Source organism: Carya illinoinensis, chromosome 8 (assembly GCF_018687715.1).
Source record: "Carya illinoinensis cultivar Pawnee chromosome 8, C.illinoinensisPawnee_v1, whole genome shotgun sequence".
In the NCBI taxonomy this organism is placed as follows: domain Eukaryota; kingdom Viridiplantae; phylum Streptophyta; class Magnoliopsida; order Fagales; family Juglandaceae; genus Carya; species Carya illinoinensis.
Genome location: NC_056759.1, coordinates 10,456,179 through 10,484,144, shown reverse-complemented (window position 1 = coordinate 10,484,144; position 27,966 = coordinate 10,456,179). Strand labels below are relative to the sequence as shown.

At 40.3% G+C, this 27,966-nt stretch overlaps 2 protein-coding genes, 1 non-coding gene and 1 pseudogene across 3 annotated transcripts; all 4 read left to right on the top strand.

Annotated features, from left to right (window-relative positions):
- Positions 1 to 814: 814 nt before the first annotated feature.
- Positions 815 to 1,790, top strand: LOC122318305 (annotated as a pseudogene).
- A 1,928-nt stretch (positions 1,791 to 3,718) lies between these two features.
- LOC122319311 lies at positions 3,719 to 7,179 on the top strand. Its single transcript, XM_043137324.1, has 8 exons — positions 3,719 to 4,293; positions 5,463 to 5,496; positions 5,724 to 5,957; positions 6,058 to 6,147; positions 6,350 to 6,415; positions 6,559 to 6,650; positions 6,758 to 6,805; positions 6,886 to 7,179. Exons 1-8 carry the CDS (start codon positions 3,947 to 3,949, stop codon positions 7,001 to 7,003), a joined length of 1,029 nt encoding a protein of 342 aa, XP_042993258.1. The 5' UTR covers positions 3,719 to 3,946; the 3' UTR covers positions 7,004 to 7,179.
- Positions 7,180 to 20,323: 13,144 nt separating this feature from the next.
- Positions 20,324 to 25,020, top strand: LOC122318711. The gene is made up of 7 exons (XM_043136284.1): positions 20,324 to 20,750; positions 21,790 to 22,092; positions 22,196 to 22,404; positions 22,502 to 22,550; positions 22,664 to 22,753; positions 22,923 to 22,985; positions 23,139 to 25,020. Exons 1-7 carry the CDS (start codon positions 20,583 to 20,585, stop codon positions 24,765 to 24,767), a joined length of 2,511 nt encoding a protein of 836 aa, XP_042992218.1. The 5' UTR covers positions 20,324 to 20,582; the 3' UTR covers positions 24,768 to 25,020.
- A 1,691-nt stretch (positions 25,021 to 26,711) lies between these two features.
- TRNAF-GAA lies at positions 26,712 to 26,784 on the top strand. Its single transcript has one exon. It is a non-coding gene; the product is annotated as a tRNA-Phe (tRNA).
- The last annotated feature ends 1,182 nt before the right edge of the window (positions 26,785 to 27,966 follow it).

Here is a 27,966-nt window from a genome sequence, read left to right as displayed (position 1 = left end):
TCGGTTACTTTATATTTTCTTGTCTATGTAGATGACATAATTCTCACTAGGTCACATTCGGAAGCCATCTTCTCAGTGCTTTACTCTCTCAATTTGTCATTCCCAGTCAAGGACCTTGGTCCACTTCGTTTTTTTTTTCTTGGTCTTGAAATCAATTCCCTTTCCACCGGGCTTCATTTGTCCCAAACCAAATATATTTGTGACATTCTCAAGCGCACAAATATGGACCTTGCCAAACTCATCACCTTGCCAATGTCCACCTCAACTCACTTATCCCTCATAGATGACCTTGTCCACCTCGACAATCTCGATGCCACATATCTCTCTACAAACCCTGTCCTTCACTCTCACACCAAGCATATGGAAATTGAACTCCAACATCAAGTCAACAGCACAACATGATCTTCAATTATCATTGTCAATAGAATCCTCTAGAATTTCCTCTTTGTAATTTTTGGTTTGTGTATATTGTACAAATGAATCCTTTTCTGTTGTAACGATCTCTATCTGGGTTTGGAAGCACCAATGCATACCACCTGTTTGTACGTATGCTCGATTGTTGCAGTCCTGATTTTCTCTATAAATAGAACTCTGTACTCTATGTAATGTAAGACTATTGAATATATTGAAGTCTTCATTTCTTTAGGGCATCACTAAGTTTATTTCCTCATCAATATTTTTTCCAACACCATAACCTGTAACAAGATTATATATATATATATATATATATATATTTATATGATAAAGGTAATATAATCAGCAGATCCAAGAGTCTCATTTGGAAGTTTGGGAAGAGAACAAGCACAGATCGCTAATGTCTAAACCAAGGTAATGCTTTCTAATTTCCTTGACCACCCTCAACTAGATATCTATACCTTTGAATCCATATATATTCTCACCTATAATTATGAACTTCCAATATTTTTCTTGCTCATGCATGATTTCAATATTTTCCCAGCACAACGACATATTTTTTAAGGAAAATTATCACATTTTTTGTACTTGATTATCTTTAGGTTGCAGGGCAAGGTGGTCCTCATCACTAGTGCTACAAATGGGATTGGCGAGGAGGCATCAAGATTATTCGGTGAGAATGGAGCTTTTGTTGTTGCTATCGATGTTCAAGACGAATTGGGTAATCAAGTTGCAACATCAATAGGTCTAGAGAGAGTGAGCTATCGTCATTGCAATGTAAGAGACGAGAAGCAAGTGGAGGAAATAGTGAATTACAAAATTTGGCAGCCTAGATGTCTTGTTCAGCAATGTAGGAATCCTAGGCCCTTTAACTGGCATCCTAGAGCTCAACATCAATGGCGGCTTTGAAGACACCATGGCCACAAATGTTCGTGGAATGACTGCAACAATGAAGTACGCAGCCCAAGCCATGGTGGACAGAAAGACACAAGGATCCATCATCTGCACCACTAGCGTAGCTGCCTCACTCGGGGGAAGTCGATCCACTTGCATACACTGCATCCAAACATACCCTCATTGGTCTAGTCCGAGTAGCTTGCGTCGAGCTTGGGGCCCATGGGATTAGAGTAAACTACATCTCCCCATTTCGGATTGTTGCCACTCCTCTCTCATGCAGAGCTTTCAATCTGTAACCTGAGTAGGTAGAAGCTTACAGTTACATAGTAGCCAATTTGAAGGGAATTGTATTGAAGGCTAAGCATGTTGCTGAGGCTGCTATGTTTCTTGCTTCTAATAAATCAACTTACATCAGTGGCCACAACTTGATTGTGGATGGAGGATTCACAGTGGTTAATCAACCGTTTTCAGCCATGTAGAAGATGAATGACCACATTTTAATCTCTATCTGAGGAGCCAAACGTTATAATATTCTATGTAGGATTGGCTTTTTAGTTTTTGGTCTTCAATTCCTTGTGAAATTGAAATGGTTTTGATTTTTGAACTCCAACCAGCTTGTTACAAGCACTTCCCATGTGCGTGGGTTTCCTTGTAATCTGTATGCAATAATGTCAGCTTTCATGTGTTTTATTTTCCCATAAGTATGGCGAAACATATTTCCTATCAATAATTTTTGAGTTTTTTCAGTCTCTGCTAACACGGATGCTTGTCATCATGATCATCAACCTAGAACTTAGGGAAGAAACATATTTTAAAATGAATGGTGTGAATTGCAAGAATACATGTTCATCCAAATCACCCTTAATTATAAGTTCTTCAATGTTTGCCCAAATTCAATTTTAGGAGTCAGACATGCATGTTGATCATCTATTCAAGGGTGCTTTGGATTAAATAATAGTTGGAGTACCTGATCATTTTCTTCAAATAGTGAAACTTTTTTTTTCCAATTTTTTATAGCACCAAAGCTTTAACTTTTCCATTTTAAGGCCATGGTTGATCAGTAGTACTCAATGATTTTATAATAAGTGGTGCGTGGTAGGTAAGAATGATTAATAGAATTTTTCTTTTATAATATGTGATATTTATTATCAAGTAATTTTACTATCGTCATCAATCATATAACCACTTTAGTGAAAGTCTTTATTAAAAGTTTTTATTATATTTTACTTGTCAAGCAATCATATAACGATACATCTTAAAATGTTAAGAATGTGATGATTGAAAAGATGATAAATAAGATTTTCATTCTTATTTCCTTTACAGAAAAAAAAAAACTTGAAAGTTTATAAATTTTTATTACATAGATAAGATTAGATGAAAATTAAAAGTTGAATAAAATTATGTTTTGGACTCAATAGGTAATGACCCATGGGTGGCCCGACATACGAGTGGGGCACCCAGCCACTAGGGAAACCGGATAACGGACACAGAAGGAGGCTCCCCATCTTGGAAGGGGTAAGAGGCAAGTTGGGAAGTTGTCCGGGTAGCAAGCCTATGGGAGATAATAAGTCAACTTGTTAAGAGAGTGATTTGCAGCTTAATATTATCAGCATACATTGATTTTCTCTTTTCTTTTTAGCTTTTTATTGTTTTTTAAAGCAAGTCTACCCACTTTCATTATATATAAATATATATATACACACACAATTATACATACCCTGTTTATTGTATTAAAATAATTGTAGAATCGTGGATTTAGTTTTTGGTGGGTCCTTGTTCTTTTTCTTCCAACTCACCAGCCAATACAGCCATAACAGCCATACTTCAACCCACCTTTCACATAATTTATATAAATTATAATTTATTATTTTTTTAAAGTTTCTTATAAATTAAAAATTCTCATGTGATGTCAATGCTGTAAACCCATTTAGGCAATATAACTTTTAAAGAAAGCACTTTCTTTCAAATTTACTAGCACAATTGGTAGTGTAAAATTGAGTCATTAATCATGTAATTGTGTATTCTCGATAATTTGAATAATATTACATATAGTTATAATACGACTGTATAAGTGTCACATAATTATTTTTTAAAAAAATAATATTTATTAAGAAAAAATTAATATATTTTTTCATAAAATCTTATATTTATTTACTTTTTTTCTAATAAGATTAAACAACCTTTATACACTCTACGCTATAAATATTATTTATCCTACAATTTGTCCCGAACAAAACTTAACAGAAAATATTGTTTTTCGTACTGAGTTTTTTGAGCCCTCAATTTAGGATAAGAATCTGTCCCTTCAATTTATGAGAACTCTGTCACCGACAAAGCGCCAACATTATCTCATCTTATTCTCTACCTTAACTAATAAACCTTTTTTTTATAAACGTGAGTTCAAAATCCTAAACCAGACAGTCAAAGCTAACAGTCTTGTATATGGAACCATCTACTCAAGCTTCTCTGATTGAACAGGCTCTGAAAACTTTATACACAGAATCACTGCATACTACTATTCCATCTCAAGTCTTCATATTTGATGTTGGAAATCCTTGGTCTTCGAGTCTGAAGGCCTAAAATCTCCAAGATATTAGTAAAACTACCCTAGCAATTGGCGGATTGGTGTCCATATATGGCACTGGTAGTATACTGGTATGATTTTGTTTGTTTTGGGATTGTTGGGATTGCCTTCTGTGGTTCCTTATGGGTGATATGGAGGAAGGAAGGCGGCTCAAGATGCGATGAAAACACAGTTTATGAGAGCCTTCTGGTGGCTATACCTGAAAGTCGTGATGTCTATGTGAGTGCACTCCCAAAGGGTCATGTCAGCACCTCCCAGCTATGGACCAGTTGCTGGCGAGGGGTGCACCCCAGCTGGCTCTTAGCTACTCGTTTTGTATCCTTTCTGATCATGGCAGGGTTTCTTACTTGTGATATTTTGGACTGGAATGCTGAATCTGTCTTTATGTTCTACACCGAGTAAGATCTTCCTTTTGCTTACATTTCAATCGTGCATATTTTATTTGTGTTCCTTAGAATTGGTATTGCAGTTCCTTAGAATTGTGTTAAATTGTATAACAGTCCCTTTGGCTTGCGTAATTTGGATAATTTAGTATCTAAATCTACCATAAACGTACTTAAAACACATGGAATTAACATCTTGGGAAGTGCACAGTCTAGTCAAATGTTATTCAGAAAGAACAGCCCATCCTTAAACAAATGAGGGAGTGAGCATAGAGTTCTGAACCTTTTGATGAACAGCTAATAGGGTACTAGACTCTTATAGTTGTCATGTGCAATGGAAATTTCTCATATTAACATAACTTGCAGAAATTAAATTGCAATTACTATTAATCATATACTCTTCTAGGCACATCAAGGATATAACTTCCATGCTATTCCAATGTGGAAAGATTGTGACCTTAGGCAAACTTGTGTATGCAAAATTTTGATGCTATTCTTGGACACCCGGTGCAAATAAAAAAAAAAAATGTATTCAAAACCTTATTAGGGGCAGGCTCTATGCATCGAGTGGACAAGGCGATCCCAGACAACTGAATTTTGGAAGGGACAGCTAAGTGTAGCCTGCGTGAGAAAATGTCACAAGAAAGAAGTTAAGCAGGGTTAAAACCCACTCACAGAGAAAAATAATGGGAGAGGAAAATAAAGGGTACAGAGGGAACATTATGACATCATGGCGAAAGGCATTGAAGTTGTACATGTTTTTGAATAATGGCTCTGATGATAAGTGCCCATTTTAAAGGTTTAATTATCAAAAGATTAAAAAGCAGAGGCGGTGTACAGTCATATTAGTGAAGTTAAAGCTTGAGAAACCTTAATCCTCTTTTTCTTCTTGATCTTTTAGGTCTTTTGCTTTACATTGTTTGACTCGGATATCATGCCATAGTATCTTTACATTAAAGCTTCCACCTTCTATTTCTACGTACTGAGACTGCATCCTCATTTTTGAAATTTCACCTGCATTTTGCTGTGGACAAACACTAAAATAAAGAAAAGAAAAGTTTATCAGACTTTAGTCTTTATCCTACCTTTGTTTCACTTATTGTTATTGGATGTAGGAGAATCTAAGTGAGTTGTGTTTTATTGACATGTCTAACCTCCTATGTTCTGGTATAATTTTTGTGCAGGTGGACATTTGCATTAGTTATGGTCTATTTTGCAGTACGTACATCACCATATCCGTATTACTTTTTCCATAGTCTTTAGTGCAAGAACTTCTATTGGTTCCTACTTGCTTCTAAATGCTCTAGGTAATTATAGGTTGGAAATATCAAACATATAGACCGATAGGCATTTATCTGTTTTTTTTTTTCCTCTCTAAAATCAATCAAACTTGAATTAATTTCAAGGCAGCTCCTGCTTTACAAATACCGTAAAATTCTGTGTAGCTTGGTACCATTGTATCTGGATATGGATGCTGGCTATCCTCACAAACGCCTCTGTCTGAAAATGGGACAAGTGAGTTTCTGAGAAGGGATTTGGAAGAGAGTGGAACCACAAACTCCATTTCTTACAGGGAAAAAGTGATTGAGGGTACCATCAAGCTGCAAAGCCACTATGCTGAAGAGGAATTTCAGAGAAGAGCAGGATTTTGGGGATATTTAATGCAAGTTGCATATCAGGTTAATCCGAAACTATTGGTTAAACTACTGTAGCAAGTTGGTTAATGAATATCTGTTAGGCTTTAAATTCTGGATGGAGCTAATAACTTACCTGCAACAGACTTGTGGAGGTGCTGTTATACTTACAGACATTGTGTTTTGGTGTGTCATCGTCCCATTTTTATCAATTGCACATGTTCGCTTAAACCTGGTAAGAATCCAACCCCCAAACTCTTTTGTATGTGACATTCCTCCTCCAAAAGTGAGGGAAATGAATAAAATTGGGATAGCGTCCTCTCCATGGAAAAAAAAAAAAAAAAACTCACTTCCAGAAACCTTTCTATTTCTCTCTCTAGCAACCTAGTCGATAGGTGAATATTCATCCTCACTGGTTTCCTCCTATTGGTTTGCAGTTGATGGGTTGCATGCATGCTTTGAATGCTTTTTTCCTACTTCTGGATACCTCACTCAATAGCCTTGTAAGTATCATACCATTAAGAAGTGAAAAAGCCTATTGATCTATGTGACCTGTGCTAACTCTTGTGCATGGTCACTGGTTTCCTCCATTATACATTGGCTTCACAGGTTTAATAATGCCACATTGCATTCTTGTCTTTTCCAGCCATTTCCTTGGTTCCGGATTGCATATTTTATCATCTGGAGCTGTGTCTATGTTGTTTTCCAGTGGGTTATTCACGCCTGTGGTTTTACATGGTATGAACGATTTTGTCAGCCTATTTCCTTCCTATGATATTGTTAAAAGGGAGGATAGTTGATCTGTTGGTGCAACCACATTTGACTTACTTTTGAGTCTTTCCCAGGTGGCCTTATCCCTTCATCGAGCTGGATACACCCTGGGCTCCTTTATGGTATATACAATATTTCCACCATTTTATTCCATTTCACCTTGAACTCCAGAGTATCTAATCAATGTGTTAATTTTATACAGGTACTTTGCCTTCGCTGTGCTCCACATCCCCTGTTATGGGATATATGCACTGATCATTAAAGCGAAAAACTCGATTCTCCCCAGACTGTTTCCCCATTATTTTATAAGGTCACGTTAGTTTGTAGTTGTTACAATACTAGTATCCAGAAAACTTCTTGCTAAGGGCCTGTACACTTCAGATATTAGTCATAACGCTATTCCCGGACACCCAATACCAATCTAAAAAAGAAAATCTGAGTACTGGTACTGTTGAAAGTGGCAATAATCTTGCTAGATATGATCTTGTCCGTTTCATGTGTGGATCTTCCTCTTCCTCTTCCTCTTCTATTTAGTATGAGCATATGATTGTCCATATTTTATGAGAAACTTGGGTATCCTGCTACAACTGATTCAATCAACTAGATAGATTTTAGATGGAAAATCTGGAGAGAGGCTTATGGCAACAAGCACACACAACTTGTTTAATCAACAAGCCCTAAAATCATAAATTGTGTTTCTATCTGCTGCAAAAGTTCGACACAAGCAAACTAAAGAAGCCATAAAGTCTATCATACCAGAGGTAGTCCTTTATGATGACTATCTGTATGACCATGACCAGCCTGTCAAATAAGACCCTCAGCTACAAAAAGCTAGAGATTCATATATGAATGGATCAAAACTGTCGAAGCAACTCTGAACAAAACTACCCACCCAATTCAACCCCATTTTAACAGTCTTAAAGGATGCAAGGAGATGAATTACCTGCCTTTGAGAAATGGAAATTTTACTAATTTCCTTCATTTACGACGGAGGAATACTATGGTTGCATCTCTTTTAGAACACCTTACCGATGAGTAAAAATCTCAAAACCAAGATGTAAAACCAGAACCAAAAAGACAACCTAAGTAGAACGCAAACTTAAGCAATTATAGTGTGTTGTTCTTAAGTTCAAAACCAGCAACATATCATTGATAGTTATCGAGAAAGGATGCTAACATTGTTCAACTAGTAAAAATGCACTTGCTTAGGCGAACATAAATTACCTTTTCCATTCAAACCAAACTTCAAATGTAGAAAATGCTACAAAAAATTGAGATAAAGAAGATAAATGGAATAGGAGAGAGAAAGGAGGAGTGGCAGATTTTGGAAGCTTGGACGTAGAACCATTATTCAAGTTAATTGGAATAAAAGAAGGCATGCTTTAAGGGCCTGTTTATAATACAACTATTCTCTGGTAATTTTAGATATATTTTTTTTTAAATATCATTTAAATATAAAATATTTTTTCAAATTTTTAAATAAAATATAAAATTATATACAATTTTTCAAAACTTTCAAATAAAAATTATATTTAAATAATATTTTAACTTTATAATATTTTTTGTCATTTTTCAAAACTCATTAAAACATTTAACTCAAATTATATAACTATTATTCAGAAATCATTTCCCTATTATATACAGATATTATGATATATCCTTAGCTTGATATCATTTGTCATATTCCATGGAAGTAGAAACATTGGACAATAATTTATTTATTGGCTTGAGTCTGTGTCTCTGTCGTTCATTTTCATTTTGAAAGAAATACAGTTTGCTCACTTAATGACTACTAATTTTAAATAATTATTAGTAATTTGATTAAAGATATCATTTTCCACTAAATAGTTTTTTAATAAAAATGATTGATTTAACTAGATATATAATTTTCTATTAAATAAGTTTAACTTAATTGCATATATTGTCTATTTTTCATTAAATAAGAACGCAATAGGAGGAGTGATATAGTTTTATATAAATAATTTCAGGTAATAAAAATAAAATGAGGCCGCAGATGACGTGCTTTCAAGAGAACAAGACATATGCTTTGAAAATTGGGTAATAATATTATAATAGATCTATTTTATTTTAATTTTTTTATCACCCTTATGCAATTCATTTCACTTTAACCAATGCAAGTAGTCATTTTATAAAATAGTAATGCTAATGTATAGTCGTAATGTGTGTAACTACAAGTATTATATAATTATTTTTAAAAAAAATGAGATTTATGGTTAAAAAAATAATTTTTTTTAATATAAGTCACGTATTTATTTAATTTTTTTAAATAATTATGTAACGTATACACATTCGTGATTGTAACTATCATTTTCTTTATAAAATTATCATTCATTTCATATAAATATGTAAAAAAAATTGTAAAAAGTCGGCTAATCATTTTCTTTAAACAATTATATAGTACATATATAGATGGATTCCCTTAAAAAATAGAGAGAGAGGCCTACATTATTTAATTAACCCAACAAATACAAAGTTAATTACGATATATTGATGGACTTTTTTCTACAGATAAATGAGGAGAATCTTAATCCGTTGCGTTAAAGTCGTATTTCATACGCTTTTGAATTGGGCTTTTAGCAGCTTAGATCTTCAATCTTGGGCTTGCGAGCACAAGGAAAACACTGCGAGATGGCCGCCTGGGTAGTGGCCGGAAAGTCTCCGATGTTAAAGTTAGTGTATCCTTAGAGGAGTGTTTAAGTCAGTAGAGAGAGTACAGAGAGTCTAACCCTTATCTTGATACCTATGAGTCATTATTATACCTAGTTTTTGGAATCAAGTGCTCATGCCTTGTGGCTAAGGGAGGTGCTCTCCCAGTAACTTATTCAGGCATGCTTATTTAATGCGGCATAGCTCTTAGGAGGTGCATTTAATGCAGCGTGGTCCTCTATCTCGTTTGTTAGCAGCATTTGTGATACGTCGAGTCACGCCTTCCTTCTTTGCTTGTTGTCAAAGGGTTACAGGTATTCCACTTGTATGGTATGTCTGCCCGTTCAACCCTTCTGGGGCTAGGCGACACAACGGAGGTGAGTGCTTCTCGTCCTTCTTCTTTGGGTGCCTGGAGACCCTCCCTGGGCTGAGGGGGTTATCAGTCTAGTTTGGGCCCTCTGTGCCTGGGCCTATGTTCTTGGGCCTTAGGCCCCTAGGGGAAAAAGGTCTTTACAATTGTCCCGCTAATTCCTACCGGTGGGAATTCCTCTTTGTTTTGGCCTTTTCATCCTACCATGCAGTTGGCTGTTAATTGCTTTCTTCTGCAAAATTGGAGTCGAGCTAGTTCCTCAGTTTTTCCCATGTGTCAGGCTGTGATTCGCCTTTACCCAGCGCTTTCACCTCCCATCGTGTGGCGCAACGGTTCTCATTCCTGCCAGAGGTTATCTTCAGGTACTTGATGTAGTAAGTTATGTCTTTTCCGCATTGATCGCACTGGGTGGCTCCTGCCAAGTTCTCTCACAAGGCTCACATCGCAAGAGTCATGCTGAGTTTATTCTTTTCGTGCAGCGTGTAGGTTCTCATGATCCTAGGACACGAATTGTCCCCTTTGGTTTATATAAACTTCCTCCCTAAGTGGCACGTTGTCTCTCACCTTCTTCTTATGGTAACTAAGTGTCTTTGACCCATTTCTTTCTGAGGCTTTTTGTGCCAGTTTCTCCTTTCTTCCTAACCCGTTCATGCCTCCCAAGAACATTACTCATGCTTCCCAAAAAAGTTCTAAGAAACTAAAACCTTCCAAGCCTTCACACCCCCCTCAGGACTTTGTAGGCATCAAACCTACAGAGACTCCTTTGATGGTTCAAAGATATAAGGGCTCTTCGTGGCAATCGGTAGTGACTCGCGGCGAGCTAGAGTCGCTAAGAAGGGAGTTTAATGTTCTAAGCACCATTAACTTCGAGGTGCCACCAGCAGACTGGACCCTAAGGGATACGAATTCAAGGTTGCACTATACCCTCCATGTTCTCTAGTGGCTTGCAACTGCCGTTTTGTTGCCCTGTTCGCGACATGGTGGACCTTGTGGGAGTGGCTTCAGCTCATCTTCACCCTAACGCATGGAGGATCCTCATGATTTGTTGCATCATTTGGTGGCATGCTTTGGAGGAGGTGGGGGCTAAGTGGTCTGACCTTACCGGCCAAGAATTTTTCCCACCCACAACCTCTTGAAGAAGGGTGGGAACACCTACAACTTCCTCTCTATTAGGGCCTTGGCTTGCTTGGAGCCGCAATATGATAAGTTGTCCCTATGGTTCATGTGCTTTTTCTTTGTGTTGGGCGATAGGTGGAAATATCCAGCTAAGTAGGTCGTCTAATAGGAATTCCCCATTCGAGCCAATTGGGGGGTCATGTAAGAGGACAAGGTCGTGAAGAGCTCAGCGACCTTGCAAGAGGTTCAATGCCTTGAGGTCATGCAAGCTTGGGTGGTCGCCCACCAAGCCGAAGTTTTTATGAATGCCTTGCTAACTGATGACAGCTTACGACAATACTTGCCTCCCCACGCTCGGTTGAGCTATGCAAAATGCTTCATTCATATGGAGCAGGTCAGTCATCAAGGTCATAAGCGTTTCCCTAGCCCGCTAGTCGAGGGGAGGGTAAGAAACCTAGGCGGAGCTCACTTATTGAGTCGGATTCCAATGATGACATCATTCACCCTCCAAGGCAATCCTCAAGGGGGGTGTCCGTCCAGTGACATGTACCGCCTTCACCTAGGAGGGAGGTGGTTTCTGTGCCAACAGGTCAGGCCACGCCACACCATCACCCATCGTTCGGGGTTAGGGTGGCTCAACCCTCCTTTAGTGAGTCTACAACACTCTCCTTACAGCCAGCCCGAATTAATCAGTGGTGAGCCTAGGCTCTCATTCTCTAACCCCGCCAGGCATTAGCAACGCTACAAGGCTTTCACCTGACTGGCAGCATCTCGTCGTGCTATTCCTTAGTGCCTCCCAAGACCATCCTACCCAAGGATCGCAGGGCACGTCTTCTTCTGTGCTCCAGGGGAATCCCTCTGGGGTTGAGAATCTTTTCAACCCGGTGTCCATCTCAGATTCTCCTATCACCTGCCTTCCCAAGCCCGCTTTGGGTGACGACATCGAGACTAGGAAGGAGATTGTGCGAGCCATGTCATAGGCCAAGAAGTTTGTAGTTGATGTGACGAGTGCAGACCCTGCGATAACGGGGGTCAATGTCAGTGTTAGAGTGGACTGGTAAGCCTTGGCATCTAGGGGATTTGTTGATAATCCCTTATTTCCTCCTATTGCGGTTACTACAAGCTTGACGATGACAAACATTGGGGTCGAAGCAATTCTTGTTGGATCAGGAGCAAATCCAGAGGCCGCATCGGGCCAAGGGGTTGTGATTGGGGGTCCTCCTGCGGAGAAGGCTACGCCCGCGTTTGGGGGTCGAAGGCCTGCAGGAATTCTTCTTAGTGGTCAACCACATAGTATTATTTTGTAGCTTGTTTCCTTCTTCTTTCAACCTTTTTAGTGTCTTCCTCACGATTCTGACTAAGGTTTTCCATGGTAGGGTGTGGAGCGGTGGCGACCTTTATCGTGGATAGCCAAGAAAAGTTGGAGGCCAAGAATCAGGAGCTTCGATCTATGGTGTAGTTAACCATGCGCTATACCAAAGTGGAGAGGGGGCGCAAGGAGGAGTTAGAGGGCTCCCTCGCCAACTTGCACCGCCACAAGAACCAATATGAGGCCGATCAGGAGAGGACCCAAGAGGAGGCTGGCGTACACCGTCTTGACGCAGCGCTCTTCTTGGAGGCGAGAGACAAATTCCAGGAGTTGTCCGATCACCAATTATAAGAGTTGGAAAGGCTTTAAGTCGAGAACTCAAAGCTAGTCAAACAACATGACTCTGCCAAACAGTCCCACAAGTGGATAGAAGAGAAGTTTTAGGAGATTTCCAAATCTGTTGCGAAAAGGAGGGAGTCTCTCAAGGCCACCGAGAAGGAAATGAAAGAGTTGGAGTCCGCGAAGGCCGAAGCTAATGCATCCCTCCACCAATTGCACTAGGAGCTGTCGCATGTCTGCCAAGTTCGCGACGAGGCGTGGTGCAACAACTACTCTGAGGACCTGAAAAGGCTAAAGGACTACATGTTGTTGAACCCTGGGAGCAACTTGCAGCTGTTTGACCTCACGTCCCTTGAGTTTGGCCTTGCGGTGCTGGAAGAGGGAGCCCACATAGGGGGGAACTTGATCTCGAGTGCTCTTACGGATGACCCTGTCGAGTGTGTGGTGGACTTGGACATTCCAGAGGCGGGCTCTGTCGAGTCCAATGAGGACCCTGATGCTTTTATGGCTTGATTTTGTATTTCTCTTTTACCATTGGCTTAATTTAAAGTTCTCCTATTTTATGTTTTCCTTTCGCACGGGCCTTGATTATTAATGCAGTTGCCTTTGCATTTCTTTTGTCTTGCTCTCTATTGCTACGTGCTTTGCTTTGTGGTCGTTTTCTCATTCTTCTCCTGCCATTTTCTTCTTTTCTTTTCTTTTCTTTTTTTTTTTTTCTGATAAGTTTGTCGAGACTTTTTGCTCACTATGGTTTGAGATGCCCCATTCTCGAAAATATGTGGGGGACTTGCATTTTGTGCTCTTGTTACGTGTCAGTCCTCGAGCTCCCCATTGGGCTTGTTTGGCAGTTGATGTGATACGCATGAGTTTCCACACGCTATGGGCAATTAGATATTAATGCTCACTTGTTACGCCCTCCTCACATTTTCCTCCTCACATTTATGGTGCTAGATAGCCTTTGCAGTGTGCGTTGCAAGATTCGTGTAACGCCTGTTGCGAAATTTATGTCAGATTTGATGGGGGCCGTGGGATAGGCACATTTCCAAAACTTTGGGGAGCGAACCATCAGGAATGCCTATATAAGTCCTCCTTTCTTAGTTTGCAGTCATTGTATCTCCTTTCCTGCCATTCAAGCATTCAAGGCTCTTCTATTTTGCTTGTGTGGGTTCTATTCTTGAGAACTCTAGGTCTGATGAGCCTTGTGGCCCTATGCAAGGCCCCTTGGACGAAGGTTCTCTATAAGTCTGCACTAAAGGAGATGTTCGGCAGCCCTTCGTGGCACCTAGCAATGGCTCCGAATGGGTTGGAAGCGCTGAATACCGAGCCCAAATTGTTGGGCGTTGTGTTAAGGGCACCACAGGCCCTGAGGAAGCTGTGTTGAGGGTTGTGTTGTTCCCTATCACTTTGAGGTGTGTTCCAAAGGTGGTATGGCCTGGGCTTTATGGCCTCATCATTCATCGATTTTTCCTATCTCATGACTTGTTGTGCAGTCCATGTTTTGTTACAATATGGAGACCTGTTCGATTGAACTGGTCGAGCCTGCAATTTTCTCTCAGGCTTGGCTAGTGCCAGGAGCTTCTCCTGCAATGGAACCGTTCTGGCGAATGCCCTCCAACCAAGGAGGAGGAAAAGACGCTGAGTGGGAGGGCCCTTTTCAAAACCTGCTCGGTGCCCGCCCCTTACTATCATCCTTGATGGCGGTGGTGATCATGAAAGAGGAGCCTCTATCTGCCACTTCCACCTGGAGGTGATTTGATGGGTCCCATATTTTGTCACTTCTTGGATTGGGCATGGGGTCGCGTGCCTTTGAGCAACCCTGTCGATTCCAAACTTGTTAATAGAGTATTTTCCTTTTTCAGATGTATGCATATATTCTCTCTCTTTGTAAGGTCCCTTGTAGAAATGTTGTAATCTCCCCCTTCGTAAAGACTTCAATCATCAATGAATAAGCATTCTCTATCTTTTTGCTCGTACTCTCTTATTTTGCTGTCTTTCCCTTATCACCATCTGTTTAGACTTCACGTGCACATTTCGCTTGTTCTGAGGAAAGGTTGAGCACTGGGCAAAAGATGGTGCTGCCGGTGCCATAGGCTTGACCCCATTTTTCCCTCGAGGGTAGGTGACTTTCCACGTTGTAGGGAGGGGCAGGGACATCTTAAGTTTTCCCGCCTTGCTGGTTTCCCTATCAAGCAAGAGTGATTGAGTGACATGTAAAGGCCAGGCCCACCCTAATTCTTTTGCAGAGGTTTAGCAACACGTTAAAGCTGAACTCGCCTTATTGACCCTCACGCTTGGTGAAAAGGGTCGATGGGCGTGTAAAAGCTGGTCTCGCCTTGATACTTTGGTAGAGGTCGAGCAACACGTTAAGGCTAAACTAGCCTCATTAACCCTCATGCTTGGTGAAAGGGGTCGAGTGGCATGTGGATATGGGGTGGGCCCACCCTGATACTTTGGCAAAGGTTGAGCAGCACATTAAGATTGAACTCCCCTCATTGACCCTCACACTTGGTGAGAGGGGCCGAGCGACATGTAAAGGTTGGGCTCTCCAGAATTCTTTGGCGGAGGTCATGCAGCACGTTAAAGTTGAACTCGTCTCATTGACCATCGCACTTGGCGAAAGGGGCTGAGTGGCATGTAAAGGCCAGGCTCGCCCTAATGCTTTAACGAAGGTTTGAGTACATTGCAGAAGACAAATTAGTTAGTGTAAGCAGTCAACGAGATTTACAAACCTGAGCTATTTTGCTAAAGAGTGGCGAAAGCCATGGGCATTTCTTTGGAGGAGATAATCTTTCTGGAATTATGTCAGGTAGTCGTGGGACTAACTCGCACCCCTACCTGAGGGAAGGGTAGGGGTGCTTCAAACCATGCCATCCCCTTTGGGCCTCCTAGGGGAGGTAATTAGACATTTGCCATGACGGGAATGGGGTAAGTTATTCGAGCAGCCATGTGGTTGGACCCACTCTCCTCCATAGGGGAGGTCGGGTTAGTGTAGGGACTAGTTTTGCCTATTAACCTTTGCGGAGAGGTAGTCTGTTTGGACAGTTTGTGATTAGGCCAATCCTGCCTGTTAACGCCACAAGGAAGGTAAGTGAGGGTCAAGTTGGCATTGTACCCACTTTTCGTCGTGGTTGAGGTTAAGGTAAGTTGTTTAGGTAGCCATGAGGCCGAGCTCGCTCTCCTCAATGGGGGAGGTCAGGTTAGCATAGGGCTAGTCTCGCTTGTTGACTCTTGCTGGGAGGGAGTCTGTTCAAGCAGTCATTGATTGGACTTGCTTCCATCTGTCAACGCCCATGAGGAACATAAGTTGTCAGGCAGTTAAGGATTGGCCCACACTTCGCCGCGAGAGGGATTAAGTGGCCATTAGCATTAGAAGGGCTTAGGTCTTCTCTTCCCCGTGATGGGGATGAAGTAATGTTCAGAGGGTTGAGGGCCGAACCCATTCTTCTCTGTGGGGGAGGTCAGGTTGCTGCCGACACTAGTCCCACTTGTTGATCATCATGAGGAGATAGTCTATTGGGGTAGTCCCTAGCTAGATCCACTCCTGCCCGTTGACACCACATGGAAGGTAAGTGAGGGCTAAGCTGGTGCTGTGCTCACTTTTCGTCATGGCGGATGTTGAGATAAGTTGTTCGGACAACCTCGAGGCTGAACCCACTCTTCTCCATGGGGGAGGTCGAGCTAGTACGAGGCTAATCCCGCCTGTTGGCACTTGGGGAGAAGTAGGTTGTTCAGGTAGTTTGGGACTAAACCCGCTCCTATCTGTAAACGCTTATGTGAAAGGTAAATTATCGAGCAGCTGAGGGCTAGCCCACACTCCTTTGTGGAGAGGATAGAGTAGCAATTTTGCATGATCTATTTCCTTGGTGCCCCGCGGGGAGGTAAGTTGTTATTGTAGATTTCATTGACAGAGATTTATACTGGAGAAGATTTACACATTGGTGGAGATACCGCTTTTACACATCCAATTCTTGAAACATTCGTATTTTCTATTAACAGAGTGTATGAAACAATCTGTATAGCAAGCTATACATTATAAATCACAAAGCCTTTATCGGTAGAACATCCGCAAGTGCTCGGCATTCCACGGGTATTGTAGCTCATTCCTTTGGGAGTCTCGAAGCCAATAGACGCCTGGATTGTTGTTATTGTCAACTACGTAAGGGCCTTCCCACTGTGGTCTTAACTTTCCTTCATCTCAGGTAGTGGTCCCTGTTTGCTTCAGTACGAGATCCTCAACCTTGAATGATCTCAGGCACACCCTTTGATTGAAGCAATGCTCTAACCTCTTCTTGTTAGCTGCCATAGTCACTTCTGCTTCTTCCCTGATCCCTTCCAACAGGTCAAACTATTCCTCAAGCCACTAGTCATTGGAGCGTTGTTCGAAGTGTTGCACCCTGTAGGTAGGGATTTCAACCTCGACTGGCGACATAGCTTCGTGACCGTATGCTAGGGTGAATGGAGTTTCCCTTGTTGACATTTTTATTATAACCTGATATACCCATAGAACCACAGGAAGTTCTTTTGCCCATTAGGTACTTCCTCAATTTCTCATTTTTCAATGCGAATTCTCCTCGCACCTGGCTAACCACCACCTAGTAGTCAGCCTAAATCTCCACCTCCTCAGCACCTAGAGATTTGGTGATCGTTAGGCCGAAAAACAGTGTTTTGTATTCTGCCTCGTTGTTCATAGTTTTGAATGCCAACTTAACAGCGTAGTCATGCTCTTCGCCTCTATACATAATGATATTCACTCCCACTATCCCTCCAACCCGACAAGACGATCCATCAACTTGTTAAGGCTTCATGGGTTGTGCACTAGCAGTTTCCTCAAGGAAGCCTGTGAATTCCGCAATGAAATCTACCAGCACTTGTCCCTTTATCAAGGTGCGTGGGGCATACTCGACGTCGAACTCGCTTAGTTCCATGAGCCAATTCTTGAGGCGGCTTGAAGCGTCCAGTATTTGTAAGATCTTCTTTAAGGGGGTCTCGGTGAGGACTTTGACAGGGTGGGCTTGGAAATAGGGTCGAACCTTTCAAGTGGTTACTACCAAAGCGAAAGCGAGCTGTTCAATGCAGGGGTACCTGGCCTCCACCCCTCTATAGGTTTTGCTGTTGTAGTATACTAGCCGCTGGAACTCGCCATGGTCTCGTACTAGGGCCAATGAGGCTGCCTGTAGGGGGATAGACAGGTACAAGATCAGGACCTCCCCACATCTAAGTTGGTTGAGCAATGGGGGGTTGGTAAGGTATTTTTTTTAAGGTGTTGAACTCCTCATCACATTCCTAGTTCCAACTTTGGGCCTTCCGCATGATTTTGAAGAAAATAAGGCATTTGTTGATAGATCTTGATACAAAGCGATTGAGGGTTGCCACCAGGGCTCGCGAGCCTCTGAACATCATTTATGCTTCGAGGGGAAAGCATATCAAGGATAGCTTCTACCTTCTCTGGGTTGGCTTCGATTCCTCATTCCAACACCATGAATCCCAAGAATCTCCCAGAGCCCACGTCAAACGCACACTTTGTCGGTTTCAGCTTCATTTGGTATTGCCTTAGCACCGCGAAGGCTTCTTGAAGATCGTCTAGGTGTTGCTCGAGATTTCTGCTTTTTACCAGCAGGTCATCCACGTAGACCTCTATATTTCTCCCAATTTGGTCCTTGAACATACGGTTGACTAATCGCTAGTAAGTTGCTCCTACATTCTTCAATCGGAAGGGCATGCTTGAGTAGCAGTATAGTCATCGGTTAGTAATGAATGACGTCTTCTCCTTGTTATTCGGGTTCATGTAGATCTGGTTGTACTCGGAATAGGCGTTCATAAAGCTCAGCATGCGATGACTTACTATTGAGTCTACAATCAGGTCGATGCAAGGAAGTGGAAACTTTCTTTTAGACAGGCCTTTTTCAGATTGATGAAGTCCACACACATTCTCTACTTTCCGTTCGGTTTCTTTACTAGCACTAGATTGGACAACCAGTCCGAATAGTACGCTCCCCGAATGAACCCCATCGCAAGCAATTGGTCGACCTCTACAACAATGGCGGCATTCTTTTCTATGTTAAAGCTCCTGCGTCTCTGCCTTACCCCATTTGGCTCTAGGGCCCACACTCAGATGGTGCTACATGATCGCTTGGTCAATTCTTGGCATATCCCCATGACTTTAGGCGAAGATGTCACGATATTCCACGAGGAGTTGTTGCATAGCCACCTTCGTCTCAAGGGTCATCCAGGTGCCGATCCTGGCAGTGGCTTCCAGGCAGCTTGGATCCAGTAAGACCAGTTTTAGCGACTCATTCGGCTCCACCTTCTTAAGTGTGGACTCGTCTTGTACCTCGCCCTCTGCTGGAGCGCACTCAGGTGCAGGTGGGGGGATGGTTTGCGTGTGCTCCCTTTCTTGCATGGTCCTGGCTTCCCCTCTAGCGTCACCAGAGTCCGCCTGTTCATTTGGTGTCACGTTGTCTCTCAACTTATTTGCAACTTTATCACGCTTCTCCTTCTTCTTCCCTCCTTGTTGCGTTACTTCCACGATCCCTGTTTCCATGTTTACCATCGGTGTTGTCTCATCGTGTTCTCAAGTTGTTTGAGAACGGGTTCTCGTAGGCATATGAAAGACATGTAAAGTTTTTTTAGGGTCTCACAGACGGCGTCACTGTTAATGTTGTATTTCATATGCCTTTAGGTTGGGCCTTCAGCAGCTTGGGTCCTCAATCTTGGGCCTAACAAAACAAAGAAAGCGCAGCGAGACGACTGCCAGGGTAGTGGCTGATAAGTCTCTGATGCTAAAGTTAGTATATCTTTAGATGAGTATTTAAGCCAGTAAACAGAGTTAAGAGATTCTAGCCATTAACTCAATACCTATGAGTCATTTTTATACCTGGTTTCTGGGATCAGGCGCCCATGCACTATGGCTTGGAGAGGTGTCCTCCTCGTAAATTCTTCAGCCATGCTTATTTAATACGACGTGGTTATCTAGAGGTGCATTTAATCTTGTGTGGTCTGCTGTCTCGTCTGTCAGCAGTAGGTGTGATACATCGAATCACGCCTTCCTTCTTTGCTTGTTGTTAGAGGGTTATGAGTATTCTGCTTATACGCTCTATCTGCCTGTTCAACCCTTTTAGGGCTAGGTGACACATTGGAGGGGGTTTGAGTGTTCCTTATTCCTCTTCTTATGGGGTCTGGAGACCCCTTATGGGTTGAGGGGGTTATCCATCTAGTTTGGGCCCTCAATCCCAGGCTTGCATTCCTAGGTCTCCTCCAAAGAAAAACCCCTCCTGCATTGTTTTATTACTTCTTTTAAACTTTAATATTAAATATAAAAACTAAAATTACTTGTCATTTTTGTCCTTTTAATATATTCCGCTGAGGTGAGATAATAAATAAAAACATTTTGAGTTTAGCATAGCAAATATATAGTTTGTTTGGTTTTAAGAGAGAGATTTATATGTTTCTAAATTCTTTTTATTCAATGAATTTTGCTTTAAAAATTTAATCTGTATATAATTTATTTATTTTTAACTTATTAGATGTTTTTGTCTATAATTTAAGAAAAATGATACTTTCACCACTTAAATTTACCATTCGTTGTTACTGCTTGAATTTTTTTTTACTTAATGATTAAGAAAGTATTTTTAATAATATTATGATTTTTTTTATTTTTTTAAAAATATTTAAAAATATATGTTTAAAAAAAAAATCTGATTAACACTTTGGCTGGAAGCGGTTGGCGTAGACCCGCCCATAATTTAAATATATAATATATATATATATTTTGAAGTTGATAGATTTTCTAAAGGTGTTAATGTAGGAAGCTAGATTTTAAATTATCTAATTAATAATAACTAATAAAATCATAAATAGTCTTTGGAATCTTGTATCGCTCTTCTAGTACAAATCGTCCTTGCTTAATCGGTAAGATCCAGGAGGTCAAATCGTCGGCGGCGGAAAAGTCCAATTGTTTCCACCCTTTCGCTTTATTTTCTGAGAACCCTAGATCAGATCTTCGTTATCTGCTCATCTGCTATCTCTCGCTCGCTTCGATTGGGGGTTTTCTTTTCATTTCTTAATTTCAATTAAACAATCAAGCGGGGGGGAGGAAGACATGGACGATAGCTGTGCGGTGTGCGCCGAATCTCTCGAATGGGTGGCCTACGGGCCCTGTGGGCATCGGGAGGTCTGCTCCACCTGCGTCGCTCGGCTCCGCTTCATCTGCGAGGATCTCACTTGTTGCATCTGCAAGACCCATTCCGATGTTGTTTTCGTCACCAAGGTCTCAACTTCTGTCTTTTCCGTCTTTTCTTTCTTTCTTTCTCTATATTATGATCTCACAACTAGTGTGGTCATTCGAAGTTTTCTTATGATTGTTACTCGTTGTGTTTCCTTTTCTGCGAAATTACCCATTTTGCAATTGATTTGTATCTTAATTCACATATGGTCATATGTTTATATGTGAAATTGAAATTAGGGGTGGAATTGATTTGGATGTATGCTGAACCTAGAAGGAAATGCAATATGGAAGGGTTGGACTCTTCGGTTTTTTGGGACGATTTTCTTCTTATCTGCCAGTCAAATATACAATCTAGGAATTTTTTTTCTTATTTTCGATAAATACACAAACCGGCCAGGTTCACTTCAGTTCCATCGGTTTTCGGTTTAATCTTTCACCCCTAGATACGAAGGCTACACTCAAATCTCAGACTTAAAATCTCAAAGTTCTACTTCTTGAGTTTGATGGGGGGTGTTAGGTATAATATCAAACCAAGGATTTGATTTGATTATTATTCTAATCAAGTGGTTTGATTTTCAATATTATCAAATCAAGAGATTTGATTTTTATAACAATCAAGATATTTATCTTATCTCATCTCCACGTAATTTCCATATAGATAGGAACATATGCTTTGTATTCAATCACAATTGAGAATAATCATGATTTAGCCCCCAAAAATTTCCCTCTCATTCTTTCCTCTTCTCTTTTCCATTTTACTTTCCTTTGTATTTTTAATATCTGTCTTCTCCATCTCTAGTTTTTTATATTTTATAATTTCTATGATGGTCATAGTTTTGGGGATTCTGAAAGCTTTGTAAATTTCTAATACTTGCACCATTGAAATATTTGGGGTTTGGGAGGTTTTTTCTTTCTGTTTTAATTTTATTTGACATTGACTTTTAATAATTATTAGTGTTAACATATTCTTGTAGAGATAAGAATGAGCATTGGTGCTCTTCATCATTTCTGATATGTATTATTCTCCTGTTTATATGATTGTTCTAATTATTTAAACCCATTGCTTCTGCTGTTATACCAGGCCTTAGGAGATTATACAAGGATGATTAATGACTTTTCAGTTTTACCATCCCAAGTAAGAGAGGGGAGAGTGGGATCATACTGGTACCACGAGGATACACAAGCATTTTTTGATGACATGGACCACTACAAGATGATCAAGGCAATGTGCAGGCTTTCATGTAGTGTATGTGATAAGATGGAGGGGCAACCAAATGATGGCTCAAAGCGCCGGGCGAATTTTAGGAACATTGAGCAGTTGAAGGGTCACTTATTCCATCAACACAAGTTGCTTATGTGCAGTCTTTGTTTGGAAGGAAGGAAGGTGAAATGCATGTACTTGATTTCTTGTTTTATTCTGGCTGACCAAAGCCCACGTCACTTATGCTTTCCATGAGGACCTCACTAGCTTCATTTGCATGAGACAGATATTTATTTGTGAGCAAAAGCTCTATACTAGAGCGCAATTGAATCAGCATATAAGCACAGGGGACTCCGAGGTGGATGGAAGTGAGAGTGAAAGAGGTGGTTTTACAGGGCATCCTATGTGTGAATTTTGCAGAAGCCCATTCTATGGGGAAAACGAACTGTACTCACACATGTCTACCGAACATTACACCTGTCATATATGCCAAAGGTGAAAATAAAAAATGAAAAGAAGTGCTTTATAGAAACAAACCCTCTGTACAATGGCAACTGGCTGAGTTCATACTTTTTCACTCTATTTAATGCAGGCAGCATCCAGGACACTATGAATATTATAAGAATTATGATGACCTAGAGGCAAGATGCTTGTACTTTCTTTCATTTTTTTTAGTAATAAATCTGTGAAGACATGATTCATTATTGTCTTAGCAGAGAAAATATGTCTAACAACTGGCTGTTTTCTGCAACAGATCCACTTCCGTCAAGAGCATTTCTTGTGTGAAGATGAGGCCTGTCTTGCCAAGAAGTTTATTGTCTTTCCATCCGAAGAAGCCTTGAAGGTGATGCCTTATAGCATATGAATGTAGTGTGCGTGCACTCATGTGTGTTCTTGTCCTTTATTTTGAATCTTAATTTTAATGCTTGTGGATTAGCTATATTACTGTAGGTTAATTCCAGTATCTTGGAGCTATGTCGATATATTGACTGCTTCACTTTTTTGTGTTTCAGAGACATAATGCTCTTGAGCATGGAGGACGAATGTCGCGCTCGAAACGTAATGCTGCTCTGCAGGCATGTAACAATTGTTAGATCTTCACTTGATCTAATTGCATCATCTTTCTGATAGTGGATTATGAGATCATGTCTCACTGCATTTTGTGTCGGTTGATTATAAAGTTTTTTAACGCTTCTTTTTCTCTGACGATTTTCTTTATTTCCCTACAGATACCAACTAGCTTTCGATATCGACGAAATAACGAACAAGATCGCCGTCGTGGAAGAGGACGGGCATTTCAACTCAATTCTTCTGAAAGTCAGCTTTCTATGGCCATTGAAGCAAGTTTGGAGACTGCTAATGCAGATCGTACATCTCACGATCCATCATCATCATCCAGTTTGCAAGTTGCTTCAGATCCTGTAGATGCAAGTGATATTGATGCAATCGTTCACCCATTTGATTCATTAGCTACAACAGATTCTGAATCATCTGTGAGATACCTTCAAGCCTTGGGAAGCTCTAGGAATGCTTCTTTGGTTGAATCTTCCTTTCCTCCCCTCCCCAAGGCACCCAAAAGCAGGCGGCAAAAACCAAAACCAGGCTCAGAAGATTTTCCTAGTAACTCTATGGCAGCACATCTTCGCCGCCAAAGAAATGTGAGTGTTCTTAATTCAGCTCAGGCATGGCCAGCTGCAAGTCGCGGGTCTCTGCCCCTAGCAAGTGCTTCAACCCAATCTAGACCTACATCAAATGCAGCACCTGTACCATCACGTAGTTCTGGGCAGTCTAGTACGGCCTCTAGCAACGGGCTAGCAACATCTAGTTATGCAAGTTTGGCTCAAGCTCGGCCAACTCATGCACTTCTATCAGTTGGCTCAAGGGACTCGGGTAACGCTGAAAGGATCAGCCACTCCGCGTCAGCCCCAGATCTTGTGGAGCGTGGTTCTGTAGAACCTTCAATTTCTGATTTCCCTCCAGTTTCTGCAGCACAACGGCACAAGTTGTCCACGAGTAGCCAGGCATCGTTAAATGTGGAGAATGTTCAGACTGCAAACCGGTCTTTGGTAGAAAAGATTCGTGCTACCCTTGAATTTGATGAAGACAAATACACATACTTTAAAGACATATCTGGACGGTATCGCCAGGGTACAATTGACACAGGAAGATATCTGGATTATGTGCGGCAGTTTGGCCTGTCACATCTTGTTCCGGAGTTGGCCCGTCTCTGTCCTGATGCACAGAAACAGAAAGAGCTTGTTGAGACCTATAATGCTAGTTTGCAAAGCAATGTTCCACAAGCTAATGGTTGGGGAACCGGCAATGCCCACCTAAAAGATAGCAAAGGGTCTAAGAAAGGTAAAGGGAAGTCTGTGGCTGTTGAAGACAGTAATTCAAAGGAAAGATTAGCAAATAGCATTTTAGGCGCTGTAAAGCAACTGCAATCGACGTTCAAGCCCTTAGAAGAAGACGCAGAGGTGTTATCTAAGGATGGTTACCGTGCTTCCAGAGGCAAATCAAAGGTTTCAATGGATGACCAGCGTGTGGAGCTAAATACTGGTAGTCAACCCTTAATGAAGCCGCTGGATCAGAATAATTCCCAATCAACTGGTAGTATATCTGATCAGAATGTAGGGGACGGTGTTGGAGGGAGTAAGCAACGAAAGAAAACCCCAAAGTTCCTCAGAGCTCGATTGGGTGATGGATCTGTGGCGTCACTTTTGGATCCCAAAAATAAAGATTCTGACTCGAATTCAGAAGCAATGAATGAGAGTTTAGATGGAAACCAAAACTCCAATGGTGGGTTGCCTGTGCGTGGTGTTTGGCGAAATAGAGGTGGCCATAAGCTCTTCCCTTAGTAGTTCCCCAAGGGATCCAAAAATCACAGATTCAAAGAAGTTGAAGAATCATGGTTATCGGAATCATATTGATTAATCTTGGCAAAAGACGGAAGGATTCCATATCTTGCATTGATTATCATGTTTTTGAAGTTGAATTGGATTGTCTAGTTCGGCCATTTAGGCTATAAAAGATTTTGTGGCATGGTAATTATGAAGGCAGAGACTATGTTTCCGAATGGGTTTCCAATTTACCCCTAAGGTATATCTTGCCCCTCTCAAGTGTTCATTTACGATAATTTCTTGAATATAATATATATAGTGCAAAGGTCAAAGTTTGCAAAGACCTCCTGACGTTTCTGTTTTTGAGTTTACATGACGTTCCACGTGTGGCGTTTCTGTATACCTTTTTTAATCAAAGAACTAACTAAATTAGGTATGTGCTTTCCCATCGACTGCAAGATGGCTAATTGGTTTCAAAATGACGACCCAAAATTACATTGCATTTTTCGTGCATCCTAAACTAATTTTTCTTCGAGTTTGAGAAGATATCAAGAAGCTATTTTCGCTTTAAAAAAGGAAAAAAAGAAAAAAAAGACTTTTGCTAAACTAATTAGGAATCCTTAAGATGTATTTATAATTTGGGTAGTTCTAGGAATGTCAAATCGTGTTAACGGGTTGTGTTAAAGCATGTATATTATACTATATAAATTAATCTTAACCTGACTCGTTAAATTTATCTTGTCAAAATCTCAGATCTTAACATGACCTGTTAACATAACTGGTCGTATAGTGTCAATTCGTTTTAATCTATTAGTGAATATTACGAAATAACATTTTAAATTGTTTATATAAATGGGTTGAATAGGTTCGAAATTAACTCGTTTGACCTGATTAAATTTAACATAATTTTATATAAATGTTAAAATTACAATATATATATAAATTATAAAATTAACTACAAGTCTAAAATTACAATCTAAACAATAAAAATATCAAAATTATAATTATAATAATTTTATTTTTAGATAGAATGGTATAATTATAATTTTAACTTTCTTAACGTATCATAACGGGTCAAAAGGGATTGACTCATTATCAACTTGTTAAGCAATCGTGTTTTAACTGGTCAATCCGTTTTGACCCCAATCTGTTAAAATTAAATCACAACCCGCTATTATCGTGTCGTGTTCATGTTGGATTAACAGATCATGTAACATATTGACACTCCTAAGTTCTATAAACACTAATAGAAGTTTAGAACTACTGATTACCTTCAAAATATTTTTGTTTTTGTTTTTTTCTTTAAATAAGGAGGTTTGGGGATAGAGATGACAATTTTGAGTTGAGATAAAAGTTTAAAATATTAGTTTTTAGTGTTATTATTACTTTGAGATTTAAAAAAGTTGTATTAAGATTTGAAAATGTTGAATTATTTATTATATTTTATGTAGAAATTTGAAAAAATTGTAATGATGAGATGAGAATTTTAAATTTGAGTTACCAAATCTGCCTAGAAAAATATTTCTTAACAGTTAAGAAAAAAAGTAAAAATGAAAAATAATTAAATACATTTCTTAATAGTTAAGGAAAAAAAAACAAAAAGAAAAAATATCAAAAAATAATAATTAAAAAGAAAAATAAACACCTATCGGTGCAAATGCTCCTGTAGACCACATTGCATTTCTCTTGCAATTTTGAGCGTATGGTTATGGGCATCGAAGTCGGGATTTTGAGAAGACATAATCGAGAAGCTTTTTGAAACTGAATGAAAAAGAAGAAACAAACAAAACAGAGAGACAGAAGATCATGAACAGAAAACGCAATCAAAGAAGGTCTACTCTTCCATGGAGGACATGTTCTTTTCCCCATCTGGATTTTGGCGTGGCCACCGCCTGCTTGAGAGAGCCACGGAAAGAGATTCCTACAATAGTTAGTTAAGTTATAATGTAAAGCAAACCATGTGCGGGGATAGCTCAGTTGGGAGAGCGTCAGACTGAAGATCTGAAGGTCGCGTGTTCGATCCACGCTCACCGCAACTCCCTTTTTCTTTCTATCACTTTCGCATCTTTTTCTAAACGACACCGTTGATTTTCCCGTCGGTTGCCAAAGCAATGAATCCTCTGAAATTCTCAAGAGCCTCTCCTCTTCCTCTTCCAACGCAGCGTTGATGAGCCACGAATCGTTGGTTCGGTGTGGAGTGCCGAAGAGCAATGGCTCCGGAGAAATATCATCCCAGCCCTCTGTTTCCTCCACCTCCCCTCCCATGTCTCTCCCTTCCCTAATTAACTCTTCGCGGGTTGAGGTTGGCAAGTCCTGAACCACATTCATTGGGTGCAGGGAAGGGTTTTTTGTAGGCCTTGCTTCACCATCTATCTCGCATATTAAAATTTGACCCATCATTTACACCCCAATCTGTTCTCTACTGGTCTTGATCAGTCTGCTGGCTTTTTGGGTAAAGAAATGATATTTAGCGTAGTACATTTAAAAAAAAAGTAACTAATAAAATATTCAAATAAAAAATTTAGTTTTCTAATAATAAATTTCATTCATTTTCATAAAAATAGGCAAAACTCACACGACAATAGTTTACTCTATTGGGAATGGTGGTAAATTAACAGAGCAGAGCATGCTCGTTGGTATGTGGGAGCTAGAAGCAATTGATGCTAGTGCCTGTGGCAGGTAAAAGTGAGGCATCTCCCTCTGTGCTTACATTCATTGGTGCCCTTTCCGGGGATTTCCAATTATGATTCTGATAAATCAAGTTGCTTCTTCTTTTTCACGTCTCATCAATAAACCATCATCGGGATGCTGTTGCTGAAAGAGGGATGCAAATCCCCGACTTTACTGTAATATCTGAAATGGGCAGGTGAGAGAATGAAGTATTTCTTTTCTTTTCCTGATTTTATTTTCCAGTGTAGATTGAAAAGAGGCTAGAGCTGATGATCTCTTTCAGTATCCCCTGGTTAGAGACTTGAGCATGAGCCATTACTCGTCACTGACATCTTGATCACCCAAATTTCAAAGAAAGTTTTCTGCTTCTTTGAGAAACTTTTTTCTTGGTTACCAAACAAGTGAACATTAATTGCGCAGATTGGAGGCAACGAGGCCTCGCTTCCTAGGATAGGCATTCACCTCCTACTAAAATCTTGTATGGGTCTTCAGTTTTAGGATGCTGGATTGACTTGTGCGTACAGAAGAAAGAAAAAATAACCCCAAA